We start from the raw sequence: 27,565 nt of genomic DNA on the forward strand, positions 1-27,565 counted from the left end.
TCTTTACAACTACTTTAATTAACCTTTTTTTTGGGGGTTAATTCACCTTTAAGGGGATGTGGCAGGGGGCATGGCCTATGCCTACATACATTTGCTAGTAAGTGTCCCTCATTCCCAGCTCAAAGTGTTGGGAGGTATGGCTCAGGTGTAAATATCTCTCAAACCGTGCAGGTTTAGGAGATATTTCCATAACCTACAGGTAAGCCTTATTATAGGCTTACCTGTAGTTACAAGTGGTGTAACTAGGTTTACAATCACTTTAATGCGGTGTTCCAGTCGCAATTTTTTTTTAAAGTCAACAGTTACAAACACTGTAGCTGCTGACTTTTAATAAGAGCACTTACCTGTCCAGTGAGCCTGCGATGTCTGCCGCCCGAGGCCGATCCATCCATCGGATCGGGTGCCGGCGCTGCCATCTTAACAAAGGGAAACAGGCAGTGGAGCCTTGCGGCTTCACTGCCCATTTCCTACTGCAAGTCGCGCAGCGTTTTGTGAATGGCCTCGTTGTTTTCTGGGACACACAGACGTCCCAGAAGACAACGGGGCAGCTCGCTGAAGAGGAGGATGCGCCGCGAAATAGGAAGAGGCAGATTAGGAAGGCTGCCTAGCAACAGGAGTTTCTGATACGGTAAGTAAAAGTGCCTTTTCCCTTACAGGTGTAGAAAAAAAATGTCAGCGGGTTTACTCCCACTTTAATTTTTGTCTGCGACACCAAAACAGGAAGTCTGGAGAAAGCTAACTAGAGGGGACACAAACACCAATAAAAAGCTCAAAGAAGTGCTATCCCTGAACTGTAAAAAACAAAACAAAAAAACCCGCTGCAGTTGGTAACAATTCCATAACAATGTTTGCTAAACTAATATCTGCTAAGAATAAAATAACACACACACACACTGATATATTGTTTCCGTGCGCATCACATGACCTGTGGGGACATGCAGGTGATAGGTTCTCAGCTGTCCGGATGCCCGCCCCCTTACTTCTAGCGCAAAGCTCATTGGACACGCGACTTCAGCGTTAGAAAGTCTGCAGATACATTGATATTTCCCGCACGGTATTTTGCTCCAATCAGTGAGCTCGCTGGTGTCTGAAGCGCGGCTTCTGATTGGCTGTAGGCGGTGTACTGCCGCAGGAGGTGCTGGGCTCCGTATGAAGTATTGTCCCGGGCCGAGAAGGCAGTGTATGGAGAACGAGCAATATGAGTGAAGAGTTTTCTGGCTCGCTCACTCCCCCATTCTCCCCGTACTTCTCCGAGAACCCGGAGCTGGGGGGCAGCCAGCACTGCACACCACCGCGCTTCTCGTGTGCTCAGGACGGGGCTAGAGATGGCGGGAAGAGCTTCCCCTTTGACTCCTATGTGACCAGCGGCTCTCTGAAGAGGTGAGGCATGGCTCACACTAAGAGGGAAGGAAGCACAGGTTCTGTAGAGTCAGGGGAAGGATCAAAGTGAAACTTTAGTCAGAAAATCAAGTCCTGCTAGATCACTGTATAACGCATTATACAAATAAGTGTCTATACTGTTTACATTCCATAATACAGGCTCACCCTGCTCTGCACATGCTCATTTGCTCTCCAGTCTTAGCCCCATTCACATTGGAGTGACTTTTCATGCGATTTGACAGGTCACATTGCATGAAAAGTCACAGCATATTGCCGGTGTTCTATGGACTAGTGCATCCCCCGTCAGATAATGCCTCAGATGATCTGCGCATGCACAGGACACAATGGCACTCCAGCTAATATGTTGATCAACTGGTGTGATGTCAACACTGTGCATGTGCAGCTCGTCGGCGGCATTATCTGTTGATCCGCAAAGGGAGAATGTAACCGTGCAACACACTGAAATCTGCCTGTCAGTAAATTCTCCCGCATGAGCAGAGAGGCAGGTAGAATCTATTGCCATTCTCCCTTTGCAGATGGTTGGATAATGCCACAGATGATCTGCGCAGTGTTGATGTGACGCCAGCTGATCAACCTATCAGCTGGAGTGCTGTTGCTTCGTACGCATGCACAGATCATTGGAGGCATTATCTGACGGGATGTACTTTTCAAGAACAGAGAGCCAGTGACTGACATTCTCCAGCTCTCTGCTCACCAAACAGCCGCCATGGTGTTGCACATGTGATGAGTTATGACACCAGCCATTTCGTGGTTTGACAGTTTGGTTGAGGACACATGTGACAGCAATCCTGACATCCCAGTGATGTAAACTAAGCTAAGCAGGGTAATAACTTCTCTGCAGGAAGTGGAAACCTTGCAAAAAGATCTGAGCAAATTAATGTAGTGGGCAACTACATGGCAAATAAGGTTTAATGTAAAATAATGCATTTGGGTGGCAAAAATATGAATGCAATCTATACACTGTGGGGAGAACCTCTGGGTGAATCTAGGATGGAATTGGACCTAGGGGTCCTAGTAGATGACAGTGGCATGCAATGCCAAGCTGCTGCAAGTAAAGCCAACAGCATAGTGGCATGCATTAAAAAAGGGGATTAATTCCAGAGATAAATGATAATTCTCCCACTCTACAAGACTCCAGCTGCACCTGGAGTATGCTGACCAGTTCTGGGCACCAGTCCTCAGGAAGGGTGTACTGGAAATGGAGTGAGTCCAGAGAAGGGCAACAAAGCTAATAAAGAGTCTGGAGGATATTAGTTATGAGGAAAGGTTGTGAGCACTGAACTTATTCTCTCTGGAGAAGAGACACTTGAGAGGGGATATGATTTCAATATACAAATACCGTACTGGTGACCCCACAATAGGGATAATACTTTTTTGCGGAAGGGATTTTAATAAAACATGTGGCAACTCAATAAAATTACAAGAAAAGAGGTGTAACCTTAAACTACATAGAGGGTTCTTTACTGTAAGAGTGGCAAGGATGTTGAATTCCCTTCCACAGGAGGTGGTCTCAGCGAGGGACATCGATAGTTTCAAAAAACTATTAGATAAGCACCTGAACGACCCCAACATACAGGGATATACAATGTAATACTGACATATAATCACACACATAGGTTGGACTTTCCAACCTCACCTCCTATGTAACTATATGTGTGGTGAAATCGCCATTTACATATAAATGCGGGATCTATGTGCACATTCGCCTTTGCATGTGAGAAAAAGGGATCAGCAAAAATTAACTTTTTTTGCTATTTCAAGAGATGAACAATATTATTTGTTTTGATAGCACGGGCTGTGATAGGGCCTCTTTGGGGATCTATTCGATCAGTCAGTCATTGCCCCTGCTATGCTTTTCCATCACTCACTGCATGACTGGTTCTGTAGGGAGCAGAGGTGGGACTCGGCTCAACGGCAGAGCCACTTGTCAGTCAGGTGGATCCCGATATTTTTGTCAGAATCCTCACAGAATGTGACGCTGTTCTACCCCTTCAGCTAATAGCGGCCAATGGCTGCCAAATTAAAGCCTGCTCTGTCCTGAGAAACTGATGTATAATACATTAGGGTAAACTACAAAAAAAAAATGTGTGGAACCAAGACATGGGTGGAAATTTTAAAGTGGTTGTAAACCTCCGGACATGAAATTTGAACAAAGCATATTCTTTTATAGTGTGTAATTGTCTCAAGAGCACGGTATGTCATTTCTGTCTGCTGCTTCTCTCCTCAATTAGTATGAATTACTTCTGACAAGAGAAAAAAAGGTGACAGGTGAGGGACCTCCACCTGAAATTGGCACTCAGAGCTCGCTTCACTGATGCAACTTCAGCTCTCTGTCCCCCTAGAGATCCTATGTAAATTCTGCACTTTGGATGGATGAAAGGGAAAGACAGCTGCAAATAGACAGATTCAACCTATGTTGGAGGATTTGTTTAATCTGAGTATCACCTGAGGCCAGTCACTTCACTGGGTATATGTAATTGTTTACAAACACTTTAAAGGATATGTTCACCTTTCTAAAAAAAACAAAATGGCTTTTTTTTTTTTTTTTTTGCAGGTAATTATTTATATTTATATTATTTATTATTATATTTATATTTGTTGCACCCTGTTGAACATTATTACAACCATGATCAGCAGGACTAATGCAGTCGGTCAGTGTGTCTGTATATGCTCATACCGCCGATATGGGCAGGCAGTTGCATAATGGCAAGAAGCATCAATTAACTACCATGAGCGCTCAACAGTGCCCTGGTAGTTCATTGCCAACAGTAGCCTCGCATGACTACATACTTTTTAAATTGTGACAGTGGGTGCAGGGAAAAAATTCCTGACCCACTGTCACAATGAGGGGGATCAACGAGAGGCTGAGGCAGTGGGAACATGTTACACCCTAAAAACAGGTGGAACGTGTAACTCAAATGTTAACTTATCCTTTTAAAGTGTTCTGTGACTCAAGGGGAATTAAGGAGAAAACACTCAAGTGGTTAATATTCCAGTGAAAACCCAATAGTCAGCAGTACAAATAGAATGACCTTTTCCCCCCCCAAAAAAAAACTTTGCAGAGGGTCTAACCTTCTTACACTTTCTTTGAAATTTTAAAAAAGAGAGGTTTTGCCTTTGCATACCCATAAAAAGTGGTCTGCCAGAGATTGTTATATTTAAAAAGTTTCAAGACATCTAGACCTTTATGCCGTGAAAATATTGTACTACTTTTATAGAGTGAAATACAGTGAAGAAAAATGACATGGTGCTACTCTTTATTGCTGCAGCAATATGTCTGCTACAAAGTTTCTTCTTCATCTGTAGTCTTAGGGTTCTTTCACATATGCAGACCGTTCAGGTCCACCTGTCAGTTTTTCCGTAAGATGTGAATGGACGCTCCATTCACCTCTATGGAGCGACGCATGTCAGCGGTGACATGTCCGCTGACATCCAATCCGCTAAATGCGGACGGAGGGATGCCCTATTTTCCATCTGTCTGGCGGATTGGATGAAAATGGACAGGCGGTCCGTTTTTGTCCAATAATCTCCTCCCCCATAGAGGAGAGCGGGACTGACAGGTCCATCCCTGCACAGTGAGCAGAGACAGACCTGTCATCCAGCGGCTTAGCGGGGATCAACGGAGCAATTTCCCCCCTGAGCAAACGAAGTCCGTCAAAATGGACAGCCCCGTGTGAAAGGGGCCTTAGTTTAATTTTTGCTTTTGCATTGCTCCCTTAGACCCCTTTCACACTGAGGCATTTTAGCGCTAGAAATAGCACCTGTAAAGCACCTGAAAATTGCCTCCCATGCTTTGCAATGGGTGCTTTCACACTCGGGTGGTGCGCTTGTGGGACGTTCGGAAAAGTCCTGCAAGCAGCATTTTTGGGGCAGGTTGGGAAGAATGGGCAGCGTTCGGAAGCCTTGCAAACACGAGCAGCGATTTACCAGTGTTACTGCAAACGGGTCTAATATATGCGTTGTAAGTAGCGACCTAGCAACCTTGCAGCGTCAGAAGAAGCTTGTGATGTTTGTTAGACTGAAGGTGGATGTATACATCTTTATTGTTGCATTATTCTTTTTGCAGGCTTTTGCTGAAGCTTGATCCTTCGCCAACGGATTATGAAACGGACACTATAGAGATCTTTGGCTTCCAATGGGTAACTGAAACTGCTCTTGTGGAGTCAACGGATCTTATGTTTGGATTACTCAGGTGAGGTTTGGTTTGCAATCAAATATCATTGAACAACTCCCTTTTAATCATCTTCCAGGGACAGTTTAGTTGAGATGGCTCTAAAATACTCCCAAAATAGTTTGGGCTGAAACCTAACCAAAAAAAAAATCCCAATAAGGCCCCTTTCACACATGCGGATGGTATGTCCGTATTTCATCCATCCGTTTGCGGATGAAATACGGGCATACATTCATCCCTATGGGATAGTGGGTGTCTGCGGATGAGCATCCGCAGACACCCGCTATTGTCCGCCTCCGCAACTGTCCGATTCTACAGACTGAGGAAAATCCTATTTTTCTGTCCGTCTGCAGAGCGGATCGGACGAACACGGACAGACGGTCCGTGCTCGTCCGATCCCCATAGAGGAGAGCGGAGAGCTGACAGGGCGGTCCCTGCACAGTGTGCGGAGACCGCCCTGTCCGCCACCAGCTCAGCGGGGACAACGGAGCGATCACCGCTGAACGAGCGGATCATCACGGGGCGGATCCCCCCCCCCATCGTCTTTCAGGACAGCCACCTGAGAGACCTTGGCTCCTCCCCTCTGTAGGAAACACCTGCGCCAGCCTTCTGTATATTTCCTCCTCCCCTGCTGCTCATCAGTTATGCGTTTCCTCCAGGGGGGGGAAACACCAATGGAACCAAGCAGGAGAGTCAGAAGACTCAGGCAAAAAAATGTCCTAAAAAGCAACAGAGGCTCCTTTGGACACAGCCAGGAGAACTAACCTGCAAAAGAGACTTGTCACCCCCGCATCCCGGAGTGCAGGTGAAGTTCGGTGGGGGGGTTCCTTTTCAGCTCCGAGTGAGGAGCAAAGAGGGGCATGTGCTGCCGTCCCATACCCCAGTAGCGTTCGCAGCGCAGACCACGCTGGGTATTGGGAACGGTGGCGCATGACGTCACCTCTGGCGAAGGGGCGTGTACTTCCGGGCTCGTGGCTTCTGGATCTGCCCGCGAATCATGAAAAGGAACCAGGCATGAGCTGGAGAGGAGCTGCACATGCTGTAGACAGCAGAGGCTCCAATGGTGACACCAGTATGTCGGACGCAGAAGGAAGGGACCAGACTGCTCCTGCGTAGAACAAGCTCCAGCCATGTTAAGGTAAGAGGAACCTAGGGTGGAACTCCCCTGGCCTAATAAAATAGGCAAAGAGGGGACACAAAATCCCATTTCTCAACACCCAAGGCAGATAACCAAAGGAAACCTTCGGTCCAGAAAGGGAAAAGCAAGGGACGAGCAATTTTTCGTCGTCCTGAGCAAACCCACAATGAAGTAGTCTCAGTGGGAGGAAGACTGGGGTCCTTCATCTCACAATGGGAAAAAATATACTCCAATCAGTTTATTTTAAGGACAATAAGAGAAGGATAATTTCTAGAGTTCTCAATCACCCCCAAACAGACTTTACACCACCAAACTTCCAAAAAACAGAGAAAAAGCCAGAGGGTTAATGAGGTCCATAAAGGATCTCAGGAAACAAGGTGTAATCATCAAGGTACCAAAAGAAGAAAGAGGACAGGGCTTCTACTCCCACATTTGGAGTACAGAAATCCTCAGGAAAGGTCAGGCCAACTGGGGGGGGGGTCCAACTGGAAGGAGTTGAAGGCAGTATGGTTAGCACTTCAGTCCTTCCAGAGAGAGTTGAGAGGACACGTACAGATCAGATCAGACAACTCGTCGGTAGTAGCCTACATAAGCAAATGGGGGGAACCAGAAGTGGAGCCCTGTGGTCTGTAGCAGAAGAAATCTTGAAATGGAGAGTGAAGAACATACTCTTTCAGCAGTCCACTTAAAAGGGGATTTAAACAAAGTGGCAGATTTCCTCAGCAGGAAGAAATTAAGAGAAGGACATTAGGTACTAAAACAGGAGGTATTCAACCAGATTACAAAAAAAGGCGGAATACCTCAGGTATACTTATTTGCTTCAAGGGAAAGCAGGAAAGTTCAAGCATTCTTTCCCCTGAGAAGAGAGGATGGAGCGCTCGGAGTAGATGTATTAGCGCAGAAGTGGGCGTTCAGCAAATGTTATGCCTTTCCCCCACCAGTGCTACTACCAGCAGTAATAAGAATATTACGTACAGAAAACACATAATTAATTCTCATAGCACCTCACTGGCCCAGGAGACCGTTGTTCTCTGTGCTCAAAGAACTCACCATATAGCCCCCTTGGTTGCTACCAGTCCAGGAGGACCTACTTTCCCAGGGCCCAATGTACTGTCCCCAGGTGGAAATTAGCCGCCTGGTATCTGAGGAGCAGCTGCTAAAAGAAAAAGGGTTCTCAAGCCGTTTGATAGAAACACTGCTGAAAAGCAAGAAGGTTGAGACACGTAATATATACCAGAAAGTACAGAAATATTTTAGCAGATGGTGTACAGAGAACTTCAAAACACAGAGCTCAGTAGCAGTCTTAGAATTTCTACAGAGTGGTGTAGACAAAGAACTAAGCCTAAGTACGTTAGTCAAGTGTCAGCACTGTCGGTTTACCAGGAAAGAAGTTTAGCTTCAAATCCATGGATAATCAGACTCTCTAAATCCGTGAGCAGACAGAGGCCGATACAAGGTACGGCCTTTCCAAAGTGGGACCTGTCACTAGTGTTGCAAACTGACAGTAGACCCCTTTGAACCACTAAAGGATTGCAGCCTGAATATGCTGATGCTTAAAGCAATCTTGGTAGCAATTACTACAGCCAAAAGGGTCTGCGAGAGAGAAGCACTATCAATCAGACCCCCCCTTTTGCCAGATTTTCCTGGACGCGTAGTCTTTTTAAAATGGACCCGGGATTTCTGCCTAAAGTGGCCTCAAGATTTCATAGAGGCCAAGAAATTGTGTTACCATCATTTTGTCCAAATCCTTCTCAGGAACAAGAAGTAAAATTCCATAATTTAGACGTCAGGAGATGCATCTTACATTATTTATAAGAAACAAAGACAATTAGAAAGACGGAGTCTTTATTTTATTTTCTGGAGCTAGGCAAGGGCACAAAACTTCAAGAAGCACAATAGCCAGATGGCTAAGAGAAGCCATAGAACAGGCTTACAAGTTAGGAGGTATGCAGATCCCAGAGGGACTCGGGGGCACACTTCACGGGGGCAATGGCAGCATCACAGGGAGATGCAACGCCGGAACAGATTTATAAAGCGGCAACATGATCCAGCTTTACCACTTTTGTAAGACACTATAGAGTGGACTTATGGTCAGCTAAAGATCAGACCTTTGGACGCAAGGTCTTGCAAGCTGTGGTCCTGCCCTAAGGGTAAGTGCTTGGTTATCCTCTCAGGTGGCTGTCCTCAAAGATGATTAGGAGAAAAACTAAGTTGCTTACCAGTAACGTTCTTTCCCGGAGTCTTTCAGGACAGCCGGGTACCCACCCAGATGTATATCAAGACATGAAGATTTCCTTACAGGAAATGTGATAGTTATGTGTATCATATGTTCTTGTGTCTCCCCAGCAAACTGGAGGTGCTCTTTAAAGAACTGAGGAGCAGCAGGGGAGGAGGAAATTTATAGAAGGCTGGCGCAGGTGTTTCCTACAGAGGGGAGGAGCCAAGGTCTCTTAGGTGGCTGTCCTGAAAGACTCCGGGAAAGAACGTTACCAGTAATTGGCTTCGTTTTTTTTTTTTTTTTTTTTTTTTTTTTTTTTTATACTAGTAATGGCGAAAATCCAGTTATATTATTATTTATTTATTTATTTTTTTAAGGGCTTGCAACGGATGGATTGGACACCTAACTGAAGTTTTTTACCCTTTTTTTGGGAACATTGACATTATTACAGTAATCAGTGCTAAAAATATACACTGTTATTGTACTAATGACACTTGCAGGGAAGGGGTTAACATCAGGGTAAAATGTGTTCCCTGCAAGTGTTTTCTAAATGTATGGGGGACTGTGAATGGGGAAATGCACAGATCCCTCTTCCTATATAGCAGAAAGACGGGATCTGTGTGATCTCCCCTGTCGGAAAGGAAATTTGCCTTGTTTACACAGGCAGATCCTAGTTTTGTCACTGTGGGGAACTGTAGCCTTTGGACATCAAGCCTGCCAGACCCGCTGATTGCCTCCCCCGCTGGCCAATGGGTGCACACCTGCCCACAGAAGCGGGTTCCCGAGCCGACATACACATACGGCAATTTGTAGGATCGTGCCACCTTGTTGCAGTATAATGGCGGCTGGTCGGCAAGTGGGTAAGCTGATGCCATGACTACTGCCCTAGGTTTCCTGTTTTAGGGTGGCTCCTGTCTCTGGCTGACTGACTGCACTGCGCACTGTTCTTTCCTGTGTTTACTGCAAGTTAAGTAAGCAGCAGTGATAGAGCAGGAGCTAGCAGCCTTGAAAGTTGCAAAGTACAATTGCTTGGGTCAGAATTTTAACAAATAGTTTACTGGGGAATGTTTTAATGTGCTCACCATGTTAAACTAAAAAATACTGAGTGTTTTAATATCGCTTTAATCTTTGCTTTGTGCAGTCCTATGTTCCTTACATTCTTTCTTTTTTTTTTTTTTTCATTCTTATTTTTGCTTAGGCAAAAAGTAAATGCTCTTGAGAACCTAAATCAGCCGCTCTCCTTTGACTTTGGTAAGACTTTATTCCTCAGTGTGTAAAGATGTTTAAACCCTTGATTAAAATATGACACTGAAGTGAACTGAAATGTGTGATGGCTCCCATTCCTTATGTTTGTATAACAAAGTGGTTCTAAAAGGCTTAAAGGAGAAGTCCAGCCTGAGCTCATTTGTCTGGGCTTCTCTTATGGGTCACAGGAGTGCAGTTCGTTATGCACTCCTGTGACCCGTTTTCAGCAGAGTGTGGACCAAAATCCGCTCTCTACTGACATCACAGAAATCGGTCCAGGCACCGAGTCATCCCGACAATGGGAGTCTGGATCCGCCAGGTGCCTGGACTGATACCAGTCTCGGCGAGCTGCTGAGACAGGTGATCTGCCCCGTCCACAGCTGAGCGCTCCAGTGAACATGGAGGAGCAGAGAGGAGAGCTGCTGATTGACAGTCAGCAGCCCTCAGCTCGGATCTGTGAGAACCAAGCTATTGGCGGTGTTCAGTCGCTCAGTTCTCCATGCAGAGGCGCCAGGGAACAGATGCAGCATCGGCGTAAGTATAAATGGGCAAAAAAATAAAATAAAACCCATACTTCTCTCAAGAATTTTTTTACCTTAATGCATTCTCTGCGTTGAGGTAAAAACTCTTTTGTGCTACAGGATCCCCTCCCCCTTACACTGTACTTACCTGAGCTCGCTCTCTCTCTCCCTCCTCCCATAGGACAGATTGATAGCACTATTGGCTCCTTCTGCTGTCAGTCAAATTCAGTGACGTGGCGGGGCCGAGCAGTGCTGTTTGTGTCTAGACACAGGCAGCGCAGCTCGTGAGTGGGGACACTTGTGCGGGCTTGCTGAACAGGAGCCAGGAGCACCGGTGGGGGACCTCAGAAGAAGAGGCTCAGGGCTGCTCCATGCAATATTGTTATTTAAATAAATAAAATAAAAAAATCACTTTAAATTTGTTTTAAACTGGAATTAAAGTTAACTCCTTAAAATAACTGTGAGCAGCATCTCTACAGGTCTGATATTGCCAGCCTCCTTCTAAAAATGCTAGCTGCCTGGCTATCTCTGGTTTGACCATTTGACTCTCACTTGATGCAGAATAATTATGCAGCAAATGAAAGGTGGAGAAATAGTTGTGCGTCTATGATTGGAGTCCAGACCTATCCAGACAGCCTTTAGGAAAGCATCAACTGCTATGGGTCCTATATTTATGTCACAATATTAAAGGGCTAGTAAACCCTGATGGGTTTACTTCCTCTTTGTCTCCCTGCAAAGGTAAAGCATAATGGGCTACTATGCATCGCATAGTAGCCCATTATGTGTCACTTACCTGACACAGGAGCCAGCGATGTCATCGCTGTCCCCTGTAGCACGAAGCGTCCTTATCCGGGTATTGCTGTTCCAGCCGGATGATGTCACACCCGCGCATGTGCACGGGAGCCACCACTAACGGCATATCGCCATTAGCAGCGGCATGCCCAGTGTGCCTGCGCGCCGCTGTCTATGGCGCATGCCATATTTGTAAATGGATATTTCTTGGACCTACAGGTAAGCCCTTAATCTAGACTTACCTGTAGGTTAAAGTGGTTTGTAAGAATTTACAACCACTTTAAAGGCAAACCTTTTTAGATTTAGACTTTGAGTAGTGAGGGGTTAGAACTGGTTTATATTGCTGTCTATGTCCTTGTTAGGAAGCTTTTCTCTTTAACTATCTAATTACCAATCACTCTAGGATAGAAAGTGAGGATAAGTCAAATATTTTGAGTTGCTCCAGAGCAGAAATAGAGAGGAAACCTTCCAATGGAGGCACTTTTTCCCATGACGACTGACTAAGCCAATCCTCTCACTCCCTGCTCAGCTTACAGACCAGGAACTTTTGGAACAGGGGAGGGAAGCAAAATCTACCCTTTGGCTTTAGATATGCTCTAATGTATCTGATTGTTATAGAAAACTTTATATAAAAAAAGAAAAAGCATAAAGGACTTACAAATGAAATGTATGCTGTGTAATAAGCATTTGACCTACTGGGATATTAGCTGTTGGTGTGGAAATCGCTCTTTGGAGAGATTTCTACTTTCTCCTTTATTTTTTCACTTCTTGTCCTATTAAAATCACACAGGGGGGTTTTAACTGTACTATTCCCAAAATAGGGAAAGAAGTTTTGGTTTTATGAATGGTAACCCCTTCCATAGCATGAAGCCTTCTGCAGATGTGTGGGAGGGACATAAATGGCTTTGGTGGCTATGGGGGTACAATAATAGCATTTTGGCTTCATATCTATGGGATATTTCTTTTCAGGGCAAGTAAGTAATGTGCACTATGAAGCAGAGGAAATCCGAAGTCAATGTGTGAAATTTTTGCATTATGTGAAGATTTTTATATACAGGTTAGTGCATGGTCCACAATGTTTTAAGTTGTGTACTACTTGGTAAGATTAATTTATTACTAAATCCTAATTCACACTACAGCAAAAAATCACTTTGAAGGAATCCGTGCTGAGAGAAATATAAATAATGCCATTGCTGACCTCTCCTGCTGAAAAAAAGCTAGATTCCTTACAGCCATGGTGATCCAATGGCCTATACACCTCAGTATTGGCATACTAGTTCTAGAAAACAAGGACAGTCTATACTCCTTTATCAGCATACTTGCTCTCTCTCTACTCTGTGTCAATTAACCCCCCCCCCCATAAAGGACCATAAAGAGAGGGTCTGTCACATACACTATCACATTGTTTAGGAAAAAAAGAAAAACAGTAGTACACCAAATCAATAAAAAAACAAACTGCAAAATACTCATCATGCCTCTTGGCAAATACTGGGTCTACTTTCTAAAATAAAAAAAATAAAAAAATGGTTATTTGGGGGTAATTGTATTCTCCTGGCATTTTAGGGCCTCAAATTGTAATAGGTAGTCGGGGGGAAAAAAGATTGGCAAGTTGCTGCCTTTGAAAGCCTGAAGGTGGTCATTTGGATTTGGGGCCTCCATACATGGCTAGGTTCCCATAAATTCTCACACATGTAGTATCCCCATACTCAGAAGTAGCAGAAAAGTGACAACTTTTTGTGAAAAAAAAAAAAAGCCTTTCAGTGAGCCACTGAGAGCCTGAGCTGGCGGCTCCCACCCCCTCAACAGCCTAGCGCTCTGAGTGCTCGAGGGGCAGAGCAGACATATCAGCTCTCTGCTCAGGGAGCCTAGAGAACCGAGCTGTCTGCGGTGTTTGATCCTCGGGTCTCAGCCTTAGAGCCAGTGGGGGACAGATGCAGCATCGCATTGCGGGTACATCCACCTAGGTAAGTATGATTCTAAAATTAAAAACGTTCCCTTGCTTCTCTTTTAACGACACCAGATGCCGTATTCATTCGGACTGTTGTGCCTACACGAATGGAAGACAAGGTGAATGCATTCCTTCTGTCCTTCCACCTCATTGCGAGTAGTTGTTAATTGCACAAGCAAGCTTTCTCAACCTTCCTAAGTAGGGTGTTAATGAGCTGTTGGGGGGTAGCCCCTGCAATTGGGTCGCATGGTGGTACAGCATTCAACTTTTTGAATGAACAAATGGTACCCCTTACAAAACAAGAGTTACACGTCTTATACTATTTTGTTACTGCTCCCCATGTAGTCTGGGCATCCAGGAGGCTCCAATTGACTGTCTTTTCCCTCATAAATTCTAAAGTATGTGTAGTCTGTGGCCCTTGTTTGACCCCATATCTGGCACGCTTTCTGTAGAGATATTGCTTTATTGCAAGCCTACCAGTAAAATGTACAAGGGACTTGTCTATGCAGATGTTTTGTTGAGGGGTATACACATTTGTAAATTTCTGGCATAGCTAGATTGAGGGGCTGAATTTTGTGGCGTGGATCATAGTCAGGGTCATCCTGGGAATGACAGAGTATTGTCACTAAAATGAAAATCCCAGGGTCATTCTGGGAATGACAGAGTATTGTCACTAAAATGCATAAAACCCACTATTTCATATCTGTTCCTGGCCACTGCAGCAGAGAATCATTTCTGTGGGCCGATGTGCCCGCAAGTCATTCTTTTTTTCTAATGCCCATGTTAAGGTTTAGGCCCCATAAAATCAGAGAACATGATAGGTTTCCACTGGAATGGCCTGGCAAGGATAGAATTTAGGTTGACAGCAATGGTACTGTTGAGCATAAAGATTGCTTTGGTCCACAATCAAATTCTAGAGGTCTTCGTTGAATAAAAGCTCAAAAAATTCAAGGGGTGTTAAGTTTGTTGTTTCCACATGAACTCTGACTGAGCTGTGAATGGAGGATAATAATTGCTGCTAAATCTGGGGCAAACACCTCTGGGAGGTTACTATGTGTTCTACGGGCATAACGCTACAAGTGCTAGCCACCTCACCAGCTTTACTGCACTGCCTGGTGCTCTCCACTTCACCATGAAATACTGCAACGCTGGTGTACAAGGCCGCTAGTGCTTGCCAGATCACCAGAAGGTAGTGCAGCGCTAGTACTTGCACCCTGCTGCATATGAGAATTATAATCCGTTTCTAGCACTTCAGTAACATGAGGTCGGGTACACCTGGTTTTAGCAGAGAACTATTCTATGTCATCTGAGCTAGCTGTCAGGGTGACACTGCTTTCTACAGGTTCATAGTCTGACATTGAGGCTTCCCCTTAGCTCTCATCTGGCGAGGCTAAGAATTCTCTAGGCATTCTTACTAGCGTACCCTTTTCTGGACATTTTGGGCACTAACTTTACAGGTACCTAGTAGCAACTATGGGAAAAAGAGCTCCTAACTAGCAATCGGGCACTGCTTGTGTGCTAGAAATAAAATGAACTGCTTGTACAAGCAGAGATCAGGCCTGATCTTACTGAAGCTGCGGTTTTGTGGACAATGTACCAGAGGGGACAGTGATCTGAAAAATCATGACACTGAACTTGTGGGGGTTTAAACACAAGTGCTGGCAGCGATTGAAGCTGATGCTGTGTTTTTGAGGACATGATACGAATGTGGACACTAGTATAGTTCTGTTTGTGATCAAGATACTGATTCGCACAGACACTATACTAGCTATGGTGGTGATCAGCTACTTAAGTATGGCGAGCAATCTCTAACTGTGAGTGATCAGTAGGTGGTTAAGATGTATAAGGGACATAGATTTAAAAATTTCCTACCAAAAATAGGACTTACATTAAGCTTGTTTAGCGTAATTGCAGCCCTATTTCCTCAGCTCTGATGCAGTTTACAGCCTGTCATTTATGTGAAGCATGGTTGTGCACTGCTGTACTTTGTACAATCAGTGCTGTCGTAAACGCGAGTACAGCGTATGCAAAGATAAAATATATTTTCTATTTGTATATGCTTGTGTTCTCTTCCCCTATTTAACCTCCTCCCACCCGCCCTATAGCCGAATGACGGCCTTAGAGCGGGCGGGTTCCTTCGCCTGGCCGTCCCTGGACGGCCTGGTGTTTACTTCCGCAATGCCGCCGGGGGCGCGCATCGCGGAAGTATTGTATTCGCCGTGTCTCCCGGAGACAGGCAAATACAGATCGCCGTGAACGGCCAATCAAAGCGGCCGTTCACAGCGCGATCGCAGCTGCCAATGGGAGATGATCTCATATGTAAACATATGAGATCATCTCCCATTGCAGTGTCTCTCCCTCCTCACACAGAGACAGCGTGTGAGGAGGGAGAGCGATCTGTGTGTCAGCCCCAGTGTCAGTGCCATCTGTCAGCCCCAGTGCCATCTGCCAGTAGTGCCAGTGCCGCCAGTGCCACCTGCCAGTGCCTGCCGCCAGCCCCAGTGCTGCCAGCCCCAGTGCCACCTGCCAGCGCCGCCCGTCAGCCCCAGCGCCGCCCGTCAGCCCCAGCGCCGCCCGTCAGCCCCAGCGCCGCCCGTCAGCCCCAGCGCCGCCCGTCCGCCACCTGCCAGCGCCAGTGCCATCCGTCAGCCCCAGTGCCGCCAGTGCCACCTGCCAGCGCCAGTGCCATCCGTCAGCCCCAGTGGCAGTGCCACCAGTGCCACTTGCTAGTGCCACCTGCCAGTGCCACCTGCCAGTGCCACTTGCTAGTGCCACCTGCCAGTGCCATCCGTCAGCCCCAGTGCCGCCAGCGCCAATGCCACGTGCCAGTGCCACCTGCCAGTGCCACCTGTTAGCTCCAGTGCCACCTGCCAGTGCCATCCGTCAGCCCCAGTGCCGTCAGCCCCAGTGCCGCCAGTGCCACCTGCCAGCGCCATCTGCCAGCCGCAGTGCCATCTGCCAGCCCCATTTGCCAGAGCAAATAGCCAGCACCATCTGCCAGCACCATCTGCCAGCGCCATCTGCCAGTGCCATCTGCCAGCCCCAGCCCCATCTGCCAGCCCCATCTGCCAGCCCCATCTGCCAGCCCCATCTGCCAGCCCCATCTGCCTCCAGCCCCATCTGCCTCCAGCCCCATCTGCCTCCAGTGCCATCTGTCAGTGCCACGTGTCGTCAGTGCCACGTGGGGTCACTTTGTGGGCATTTCCATTGTCCTGGTGCTCCAGGGCCTTCAAAACTGTAATAGGTGGTTGAGAAATAAGATGTGTAATTTATGCTCCTAGAACGCCTGATGGTGCTATTTCAATATTGGGCCTCTGTATGTGGTCAGGCTGTGTAAAAGTCTCACATTTGGTATCGTTATACTCAGGAGGAGTAGTAGAACGTATTTTGGGGTGTCATTTTTGCTATGTACATGCTATGTGTTGGAAATATCTTATAAATGGACAACTTTGCGTAAAAAAAATGCGTTTTCATTTTTTTTCCACATTTTCCCAAAACTTCTGGAAAAAAAATGAACCATTCAAACGACTCATTATGCCTCATAGATTATACGTTGGGGTGTTAGCTTTCCAAAATGGGGTCACTTTGTGGGCATTTCCATTGTCCTGGTGCTCCAGGGCCTTCAAAAATGTAATAGGTGGTTGAGAAATGAAATGTGTAATTTATGCTCCTAGAACGCCTGATGGTGCTATTTCAATATTGGGCCTCTGTATGTGGCCAGGCTGTGTAAAAGTCTCACGCATTTGGTATCGTAATACTCAGAAGGAGTAGCAGAACGTATTTTGGGGTGTCATTTGTGGTATACACATGCCATGTGAGAGAAATAACCTATTACATTGAAAATTTTGTGAGAAAAAAAAAAAAAAAAATCTTCATTTTGCAAAGAATTGTGGGAAAAAGATGACAACATCAAAAACCTCACCATGCATCTTAGTAAATACCTTGGAATGTCTACTTTCAAAAAAGGGGTCATTTGGGGGGTATTTGTACTTTCCTGACTTGTTCGGGTCACAAGAAGTGAGATAGGCCACCAGTACATCAGGTGTGATCAATTTTGTGCGATTCGCACCACAGCTTGTAGACTCTCTAACTTTCACAAAGACCAAATAATATCCACTAATTTGGGTTATTTTTACCAAAGATATGTAGCAGTATAAATTGTGACCAAAATTTATGAAAAAAAAATTATAATTTGCAAAATTTTATCACAGAAACAAAGAAATATGCGTGTTTTTTTCAAAATTTTCAGTCTTTTTTCATTTATAGCGCAAAAAATAAAAACCCCAGAGGTGATCAAATACCACCAAAAGAAAGCTCTATTTGTGGGGAAAAAAAAGACACAAAATTCATTTGGGTACAGTGTTGCATGACTGAGTAATTGTCATTCAAAGTGTGAGAGCACCAAAAGCTGAAAATTGGTCTGGTCAGGAAGGGTGTTTAAGTGCCCAGTAAGCAAGTGGTTAAGAGTGCATCCCCGTGTACATGAGTGTTAAAGATTGAACAAAAAAAATAAGTAAGTAGCGGACAGAAGGGATCTTTTTAGTGATGGAAAGAAAAATATTTACCACTAAAGTATAGCTGATACCTTTTAAAAAAAAAAAAAAAAAAGAGAACCATGGTCATGGTTTAGCCATTAGTAGTTAGTCACATTCAACAGCACTTGTTCTGTAACGTTGAAGAGGTTTCATAGCTTACCCAAGCCACTTCAAATGATTCTAAAGGCAAAAGTTTTTTTTTACATTAATACATTGTCCACATGAGGCTCTCTTCACATTGATGCAGTGTAGCTTCCCTGCCTTGTATGGTGCAGCACAGTGTACCCATGGGTTTTATGTGGGTTTGCTGCATTTTCCAATAGATTCCTATTATGTCTTGTGGTTTCAGTGTACTTTCTGAAAGTCCTGCATGCATACTGTAAGGAACATTTGAAATGAGACGCAAGTATGTTTTTTTGCTCTGCCCACATGGCTGTGTCATTTATTCAGAGTTCTGTGAAACAATGAACTACAAGTGCTGTCAGTCACTGAAGCGGACTGCTTCTTTGTTCTCGATGAACTGTGAGGGCGCTGGTGAGCGCTCTCGTTGTTCATTGATTGTTCCTGCAATTCAGTAAGTGCCTACCAGTATTGAAATTACAGGCAGTCAGTGTACAAAGTATCTGCAGGGTGCAATGCTTTACAGACTCCAGTGTAATAAAAAAAAAAAAAATCTATGTATGTATATAACAAAAAAAATGTGTGTGAGATAGATATAGATAGATATCTATCTAATATATATGTGTGTGTATATAATATAATATAATGCACATGGTTTAACTGGTGAAAAGTTCTTCTTTCTTCTTCTTTCTTTCTTCTTCTTTCTTCTTCTTTCTTCTTCTTTCTTCTTCTTTCTTCTTCTTTCTTCTTCTTTCTTTCTTCTTCTTCTTCTTTTTTTTTTTTTGTGTGTGTGCCCCTGTCCCAGATCTGTCAAGATGGAGGGCGGAGAAAGGAGCCAGTCCCTTTCCCGGTCTCAAAGGAGAGATGTCAGGGTCTGATTAGCCCCCTGACATCTCACCAAAGTGTCCCCCAACAGGTTTGATATAAAAAAAAATATTTAAACCTTGTGATATCTTAAACACTGATACCTTCTACCCACCTCCCCCACACACAAAAACATATAAATAAATTGTAAAAAATAGAACTGTAAAAAAAAATAAACTACTGACTCCTTATCAGTGCTGCATATTGGTGCCACTGTCACATGACATTAAAAAAAAAAAAAGTATCAGTACTTGTACTTGGTCTTAAGGTGGTATTGGTGCAACCCTAGTTTTATCTTATGGTTACTGTGAAATTGTGTGAATGCATCAATGCAGTGCATGTTTTCTCAGCTTGTAGAGAAAAAAAATTATTGAATGAGTTTACCAAAAATATACAGCCTCATGCTGCATAGCTAAGCACCATTTCATGCTGAATAAACAAAATTATTAATGTATCTTAAATAGAAAACTATCCTTAGATTTTTATTCGAAAGCATTTTATTAAAATAAATTTGATAAAAATAAAAATTTCAATTTTAAATAAACTTATTTTTTTTTTATCATTGATTTCATGACAATATATCAGTAGCTAAAAAAATGATTGTAGTAAAGGTCTTATGACTGGATCTTCTTTGTGATGCATTTATGTAGATTTTTAGATTCTGCAAAGCAGCAAGATGAATTTTTGGCTCATCCTTATGATGAAATGGATGCCCAGTTTCCGTCCAAGCTCGTTGAAGAGCTGCACTGTTTGAGCCTGCACATTGGACCTCTACAGGAACTTCCCAGCAGCATTCTTGGAGCTTTCACTATTCATCATCATGGCAAGGTTTGTTTAATGTATTTTCATTGGGGGGCATATTTTGTACTTTCTAACCTGTTCCTTTTCTGCTCTTTCCATCTTTCGCTTGCAAACCTTTTGAGTCATATTCAGTTTGATTGAGAACTGTAGTTTGAAACGTTACAAAAAAAAAGTTTTTGCCTATATGTTGCTATCACGGGCATTAAAAAAAAAATCACAGAGAAAGTGGCCCTTCAGGTCTGGTATGGATCTTGAGGGGAACCCCCACGCATAAATAAAAGTATAAAACAGACTTCGGTCCCCCCAAAATCCATACCGGACTTCTTATCCAAGCATACAGCTTGGCAGGCTAGCCCCCCTTCTGAACCATACCGGGCTAGATGCCCTTAATGTGAGAGGTGGGGTGGCGCTTTGGGGCAGGGGATGGCTCCATGTTGATGGGGAGTCGCCCTGGGTCAAGTAAAAACGCAACAATGGTTTTTGAAAAGTCCTTTTTTTTTTTTTAAAGTTTATTTAGCGGTGGGAGGCAGCAGCGCTATCATTCGTCAGGAGCAGAGCTTTTGGTTTTACGAGTTGGTCGGCATTCGAGACTGATATTGGATCCACACCGGGGGACCTTTTATTTTTTAAGGACTTGTCAAAAACTCTTGTCTTACATTTTTTCTTTTTTTTTTTTTTTTTTTTTTTTTATTCTTTCACGCTTTGTAGCGCTTCCACGTTGCCCAGAGCCATGTCTATTCTGGACAAAGTGGAGTCAGATCCTGAAAAACAGGAGTATTGCTTAACACTTTTTTGTACTAATTTCTGTTTATTAAAATTTTTAAGCGCAAATTACAACTTTTACAAATTCGCACAAACCTTCATCCAGTGCATATATAACATAAAGGCAAAGCCATACACAACGCTCAAGTTGCCACTGGTCCGCCTGCATAGATGTCCCCCCCACCCAGAACCCCCCCACTTCGAACACACGCTGCCGACCCCAGCCAACCCAACCATGGTTAGCTGGTTGGAGAATGGCGGGCGCCATTAGGGACAGGAGAAGGGGAGAGGGAGGGGGACGCCCAGAGGACAATCTACCGAGGGGGGCGCAGGGGAGACCCCCCAGCCCCAACCCCCCCCCCGGCCACAGACCAGACAGATAGATACTAGATCTACTCCTCGGCAATCATGCCCAAGGGGTAGCCCATATCCCTCAACCAGGGATTCCATAGCACCCTAAATTCTTTTTTAGGTTGTTTTGCTTTATACACATCGCTCTTTCACACCAAATTGTGGAGTTAATTGCATTTACCCATGATTCTAATACTGGGGGATTTTTTGCTTGCCAATTTATTGCAATTAGCCGCCTAGCCTGATACAGGCACCTTAGTATGGACGTCCTTGTTACGGAGGGAATTCTACCCTCCTCTAAAATCCCCAGTAAACAAATCTTAGCTTCTGGCTTCAAAGTGGTCTTAAAAATCCTGTTTATTCTATGTACAATTTCTATCCAGTACCTGTACAGTTTTGGGTATTTCCACACCATATGGAGAAGATCCCATGATGCCCCACATCTGGGGCAATCATCCCTAGGTTTTCTACCTATTTTCCACATCTTTTTGGGGGTATAGTATGCCCTATATATAAAAAGCAGATGAGACATACGCTGTGATGGGGATATAGATACCAAGCTCCCCTGTTCAAGTGTCTCGTCCCACTGCTCCTGAGTTATCGGTCCTACATCCTCTGCCCATCCCCTCCTGCTCTTGTCAGGTCCCTCCCCCTTCAAGATTTTATTCCTAAGTTTTATATATAGCCTAGAGATCTGGCCTTTTACTTGCCTTCGATCTATAAGTCCCTGGAGCAAGGGAGTTTCAATCCTCTCAATGACTAGTGACCCGTACTGTGCTTGAATCCCATGCCTCAGTTGCAAATATTTATTGAACGTCTTATTGGAAATACTAAATTCCTGCCTAAGGTCTTCAAAAGATTTCATAAGATTCCCTTGATATAATTGTAGTAGCCTGCTAATCCCCTGCCTCTCCCATTCCAAAGATCTATCTATACAGTTTAGTTCAGCCAGATTACCATTATGCCATAGAGGGGTATAGTCGGTCACTCCCACATATCCCATGAGTTGCTTTGCTGTCTGCCACACCTTCCTCGCCAAAACATTGGTAGGGCACCTATGGGCGAATGAATTGGCTTCCAAAACTTCAACCAATGATTTATGGGGTGCTTTGTCGATCATCAATTTATGATTTGGGCACCCTCCACCTTGGAGCCCGGCCCCAGCTAAATGATCTCGGATGTGATACCGCCACTCCTCCCCTCCCGACGGGGAGCTGCATTGTCTGTAGCCTAATCCGAGCTTGCCCCTTCTTCCAATTAGATCACGAAATAGCGATTCCAGTTTCTTGAACCACTTCTAGTTGATCCAAGTTGGAGAGTTATGCATGATATATAAGATTTGTGGCTGCCAGATCATTTTTATTAAATTGCAGCGCCCCGCCACGGAGAGAGGGAGGCAACTCCAATTATTAACCTTCTGTTTCATCAATAATGGTGCTAAATTCTCCTCAACATACTGATTTACTTCTCCAGAGATCCAGACACCTAAGTACTTCAGCTTGGGCACCACCTCTAAACCCGTGATTATGGGCGGTAATAGATCTCTGGGTCCGGTCAACGGCAGGAGGGCTGATTTACTCCAGTTGATCACCAAGCCCGATTGTTGCCCAAACTCCCCCATCATCTGCACTACATTATTCAAGGTAGAGTTCATGTCCCCAATAAAGAACAGAACATCATCCGCGAACAAGGCGATTTTTTCTTCCCCCGGTCCACGTTGGAATCCCAGGATGTCCGGACGCAATCTCGTCAGGACAGCCAGGGGTTCCATAGCCAACACAAACAGGAGGGGAGATAGCGGGCATCCCTGTCTCGTCTCCCTCTCCAACTGGAATGCATCAGAAAATACAGTTCCCATTTTAATCTTTGCGCTGGGTCTATTATAAAGTAATTTTACCCATTGAATGAATAAAGGGCCAAAACCGAAGCACTCCAAAATACTCCCCATAAATAACCCCATTCCAGGCTGTCAAAGGCCTTGGTAGCATCTAGAGCTAATATAGTTCCAGGTCCTTCATTATCCCTGGGTGTTTGTATATTTAGAAAAACTCTCCTAATATTAGTGCTGGTTGTCCTGCCTGGGATAAAGCCAGACTGGTCTGGAAGTATTAATTTATGGATATAATTATTTAAACGGGTCGCTAAAGCCTTGGCTAATATTTTAACGTCGGAGCATAACAAGGATATTGGCCGATATGATGAGACTTTCTGTTGGTCCTTCCCCTCCTTGAGTATTAGCGTAAAGTTGGCCTCCAGCATTGAAGTGGGAAGCTCCCCCGCCTCCAATGCGTGATTTAACGTTTCCAGGAGTTCCGGCAACAGCACTTCGCCATAACTTTTATAAATTTCTATTGGTAGCCCGTCTGGGCCGGGGAATTTATAATTGGGCATTCCAGCCATTGCGTTTTTTAGCTCTTCTAACGTAAGTGGTAAGTCGAGGCTCATTTTATCATGTTCTGATAAAGTTGGGATTGCTGTTTGATGCAGAAAATAAGTAGCTAGGCTACCATGGCCATGTGTAGCTGATTTATATAAATTTTTATAATAATCACCAAGTACCTTCATGATCGCAGGGTGGCTGGAGATGAGATCACCGTTCAGCGTTTTAATCACCTGTATCACTGTAGAAGGACTATTGGTTTGGACCAAAAGGGAAAGGGCTCGACCCACCCTCTCCCCTTCGCCAAAATAATATTGGCGTTGAAATATACGTCTATTCTCTGCCTTCTTCAAGAGTACCATTTTATATACTTGTTGGCTATCCAACCATGCCTTCTGCCTACCAAGCTATGGGTCCTCTATGTATGCTCTCTCAGCCTGGGTGACATCGTTCCTTATTACCCTCTCCTGTTCTCGGGTTTGCCTCTTGATTATTGCAATTTGCTGTATTAATATTCCTCTAATATAGGCTTTTAGGGAGTCCCAGACTATTCCAGGCGCAGCTGACCCCCTATTATTTTGAAGAAATTCCCTAATCCGATCCACCGGGGAGCTAGAACTGCCAATCAGTTCCAACCAGCCACGATTTACTCTCCACTCCCCGGGGCCTGCTCTTTCTCCCATGCTCACAGTAATAGACGGGGGGAATGATCTGAGATCCTCCTTACACCATATTCTATGTCCTGTACCAACCCCGATGCCTCCTTGTTCCCCAGGACCATGTCTATTCTTTATAGGGTATGGTAAGTACTAGAGAAGCAGGAGTACTGCCTCTCCTGGGGATGTCGCATGCGCCAAAGGTCATTCAGTCCTATTTCTGATAAGAATCCCTGTAGTCGACCTATTCTATTCCCATCCGGACAAGGGAATCTGTCCAAGCTCCTGTCTAGTGTCTCGTTAAAGTTGCCTAATATTATCCACGGGACACCTAGTTTACCCAGGCTAAACGTAAAGAATTTATACATAACCTCCAGCTGAAAATATTAGCTAGGACATATTGTTGCCTGCCAATCAAGCAGTACAGGAAGACAAACCTGCCCTCCTCATCAATGTAGGACTTCTTGCATGAAAAATCCGTTCCCCCTCCTTACTAACACGCTTACTCCCCTGGAGTACGATGAGTGGAAGGAATGGTAACATGCCTGGAATTTCTGGTTATTTAACTGCAGGGCTGTAATTTGGGTCAGATGCGTCTCCTGTAGAAAGAGCAAGCCAGGTCCCCTTCCCTCTGTTTCTAGCATAACCGCAGCTCTCTTATTTGGGTCTCCCAAACCCCTCACGTTCCATGAGGTAATGCTCAATCTACTCATTGGCGCCTGTAATTGCTAAATCAAAGGAGACAGAGGGGCGGTGGGGGAGAGAGGGCAGCACCCCCTCCCCCGGCACCACCACCCCCACCTCCCCCCGCCCGCCACTCTCCCATTACATGCAGCGCGTGTTCGAAGACCCGCCCTCCCAACCCGGCCCATCAGAGCATCCCCTAGGGGTCTCTATTGTGGCCAGCTTATTCAAACCCCATCCAAGAGTGCCCAAACGAACTACACACCCTGCACAACATTTGTGTACAATGTAGTTCACCCTGTTTCATCCCTCATTCCAAACCTATATCACTATTAGCCCACAGAGTGTTCACACCATCCCCAGTCTACTTGTCCCCAACATCCCCCAGATGTATAGTATAGTACTATTTATACCATTGTACACATCCTGTACACATGTTCTACAAAGTCTCTTTATGTTCCTCCAACCAGTTTGCAGCCTCCAGCGGGGAGTTAAAAATGAAGGTTGAGCCCAAAGCAAACACTCGCAATCGAGCGGGGTACAATAATGCATAGGTTATCTTGTGTTTTTGCAAGGTGTGCTTAATAGAAATAAACTCAGCACTCTGTTTCTGCAAATCCAATGAGAAATCCGGGTAAAATGATACTCTAGTCCCCTTATAGAAGATGTCTCCTAGTTCTCTAATTCTTTGCATCAGAATCATTCGATCATTGTAGTTAACAAATTTCAATATCGATGGCCTACAACGTTCCTCTGGTGATCGGGATCTAAAGGGGACTCTATGGGCCCTTTCAATGGAGAAGAGTGGGGAAAAGGGGACATCTCCCAATATTTCCTTAAACCAGTTCTCCAGGAAAGTAATGGGATTAGAGCCCTCACTTCCCTCTGGCAGGCCAATTAAACGCACGTATGTACCCCATACTCATTCACATAGGGGAGGGGCCAGGTTCAGGGCACTCCCTTGTTAAAGGGGGCTTCCAGATTCCGATAAGCCCCCCTGCCTGTAGACCACCACAGCCACTGGCCAGGGTTGTGGGAAAGAGGCCCTTGTCCTCATCAACCTGGGAAAAAGGTGCCGGGGGGGGGGGGTTTAAAGCACCCCACCCCATGTTGCGGGCATGTGAAACTCTGTTTTCCAGTTTTCAGATTTTGCAGCCCCAGGCTAATCCACCATCAGCGCAGCAGGGCATTGTACCTGTCTCGCCGGCTGTTCCTGGTGGAAGTGGCCAAGAGAATGGCAGGACCGTGAAAGAGAGCCTTTCTTTTTGAGGCCTCAGAAACACAGGTTTCCTTTCTCGGAGGATGGGGCATCAGTCTGGAATAAGTCTCCTAGGCTGGGTGCGGCCTTTTCTTGGGTCTCCAGGCATTCAGACCTTGCCTTTGAGGATATGGGTGCACTGTATTACCCCATGGACAAGAGGATGGATTTTTTCCTGAAGAAGACCTAGGACTCTTCCCCAGAAAACCTTAAACTCGCCATGGGGGTGACAGTGGTGGCTCATAATGTGGAGTATTGGGTTAACGCAAATTTAAGGTGCACATAGAAGCTGGGACCCTGAAGAAAACTATTTTGACTTTCCCACCTTCCTATGGGGCGAGACATATATCGTGGACGCGTCAACTGAATCTGTGCGTATGTCTGTGGATCTTCAGCCCTAGCCAACTCGGCAAGGAGGGCTCTCTGGTTTAAAACTTGGCAGAGGGACCTTGCATCAAAGACAAAGGGTCGTGGGATTCCAATCACAGGGGACCTGTTGTTTGTTTGGCCCAGTACTGAAGGCCATTTTGGATAGGACGGCCGACAAGAAAAAGTCCTTTACTATCAAGCAAAGGGCAGGTCAGCAGGCTAAAATGAAGTCTTGCCATTCAGAAAAAGATTGTGGCCCCAAGGCCTGAGGAACCAAAGAAGTCTTTGGGTCTGATGGGGAGTGATTTATTTATTTTTTTGCCCTCCTAAACAGCCAGAGAAACACAACAGGTCAGGCCTTCTGTCCTCCCTAAAGGAACTGAAGGAGTAGGAGGTAGTGGTGCTAGTTCCATAAGGAGAGATGGGCAGAGGATTCCCACATTTTTGCAGTAGGGAAGCCTTAGGGAAAATTCAGGCTGAACCTGAAACCCCTGAATGTCTCGTGACTTCATATGGATTTGGTCTTCTCAGTAAATGTGCCCTCTGAACTGGTACATGGCATCTATAGAATTTAAGGACGCCAACGTACATGTTCTCATTGCTGAGAGTTGTCAAAAATTTCTCAGGTTGACAGTAAGAACCGAAGAAGAGCGTTTCTGTCTTCAGTTTCGGGCCCTTTCTTTTTGCCTATACTCCTCCCACATGTTTACAAAGGTCATGGCGGAGGCCTTGGCCTTTCTGCGGCTCAGTGGTATTTCTGTAATTATGTATCTGGATAATTTGCTCCCTCTCTGGAGCAGTTGTCCCGGGATCTGCAATTTGCAAGAAGAATCTTTGAGAACCTGGGATGGCTCTTGAACCTAGAAAAATCCAACTTGGCCCAGAGGGTCACATTTATAAGTTACTAGTTAGATTCTATGCAAGGGAACGTTTTTCTCCCACAGGAAAAAAATTCAGAAGGTGCCTAAAGCTGTTTTCAGAGCAGCCACCCAGCCTCTGTAAGGCAGGCCATGTCGGCACTGGGCTTATTGACAGCCACGATAACTGCAGTGCAGTGGGCAAGGCTACACTCTGTCCATTGCAATTCCGACCCACTCCATACTCTTTAACCCCATTTGAGAGCCTTTGCAGAGCCTGACCCCATTCCCTGTGATTAATATCATTAATTCATCAATTATCACCTCCTAGGAAACCCCCAGTATGGCCTTACCACCTACAATGGGAGAAAGATCTGGGGAGACAGACCCAGAGGACTAGCAAATTATGACTATATCCCCTTAAAAAAAGCTCTAAAAATGTTCTTATATCTACAAAGTGCTATATGGATGGTACTATACACCAGCTAGGCTGG

The 27,565-nt window shown here is 45.1% G+C and overlaps 1 protein-coding gene across 2 annotated transcripts in view; it reads left to right on the forward strand.

Annotated features, from left to right (window-relative positions):
* The first annotated feature begins 1,066 nt into the window (after window positions 1–1,066).
* The window catches only part of MMS22L (MMS22 like, DNA repair protein), a 144,425-nt gene continuing 117,926 nt past the window's right edge, over window positions 1,067–27,565 (forward strand). For both annotated transcript variants that reach the window (XM_077487210.1, XM_077487211.1), the window contains exons 1-5: window positions 1,067–1,380; window positions 5,468–5,593; window positions 10,127–10,179; window positions 12,456–12,543; window positions 19,604–19,781. In XM_077487210.1, coding sequence (XP_077343336.1) covers window positions 1,199–1,380; window positions 5,468–5,593; window positions 10,127–10,179; window positions 12,456–12,543; window positions 19,604–19,781 — 627 coding nt within the window. In that variant the 5' untranslated portion in view covers window positions 1,067–1,198. The remainder of the gene's footprint in view (window positions 1,381–5,467; window positions 5,594–10,126; window positions 10,180–12,455; window positions 12,544–19,603; window positions 19,782–27,565) is intronic.

The sequence above is a fragment of the Lithobates pipiens genome, unplaced genomic scaffold (assembly GCF_037356315.1).
Source record: "Lithobates pipiens isolate NorthernLeopardFrog02 unplaced genomic scaffold, aLitPip1_a1.2 Scaffold_18, whole genome shotgun sequence".
In the NCBI taxonomy this organism is placed as follows: Eukaryota; Metazoa; Chordata; class Amphibia; order Anura; family Ranidae; genus Lithobates; species Lithobates pipiens.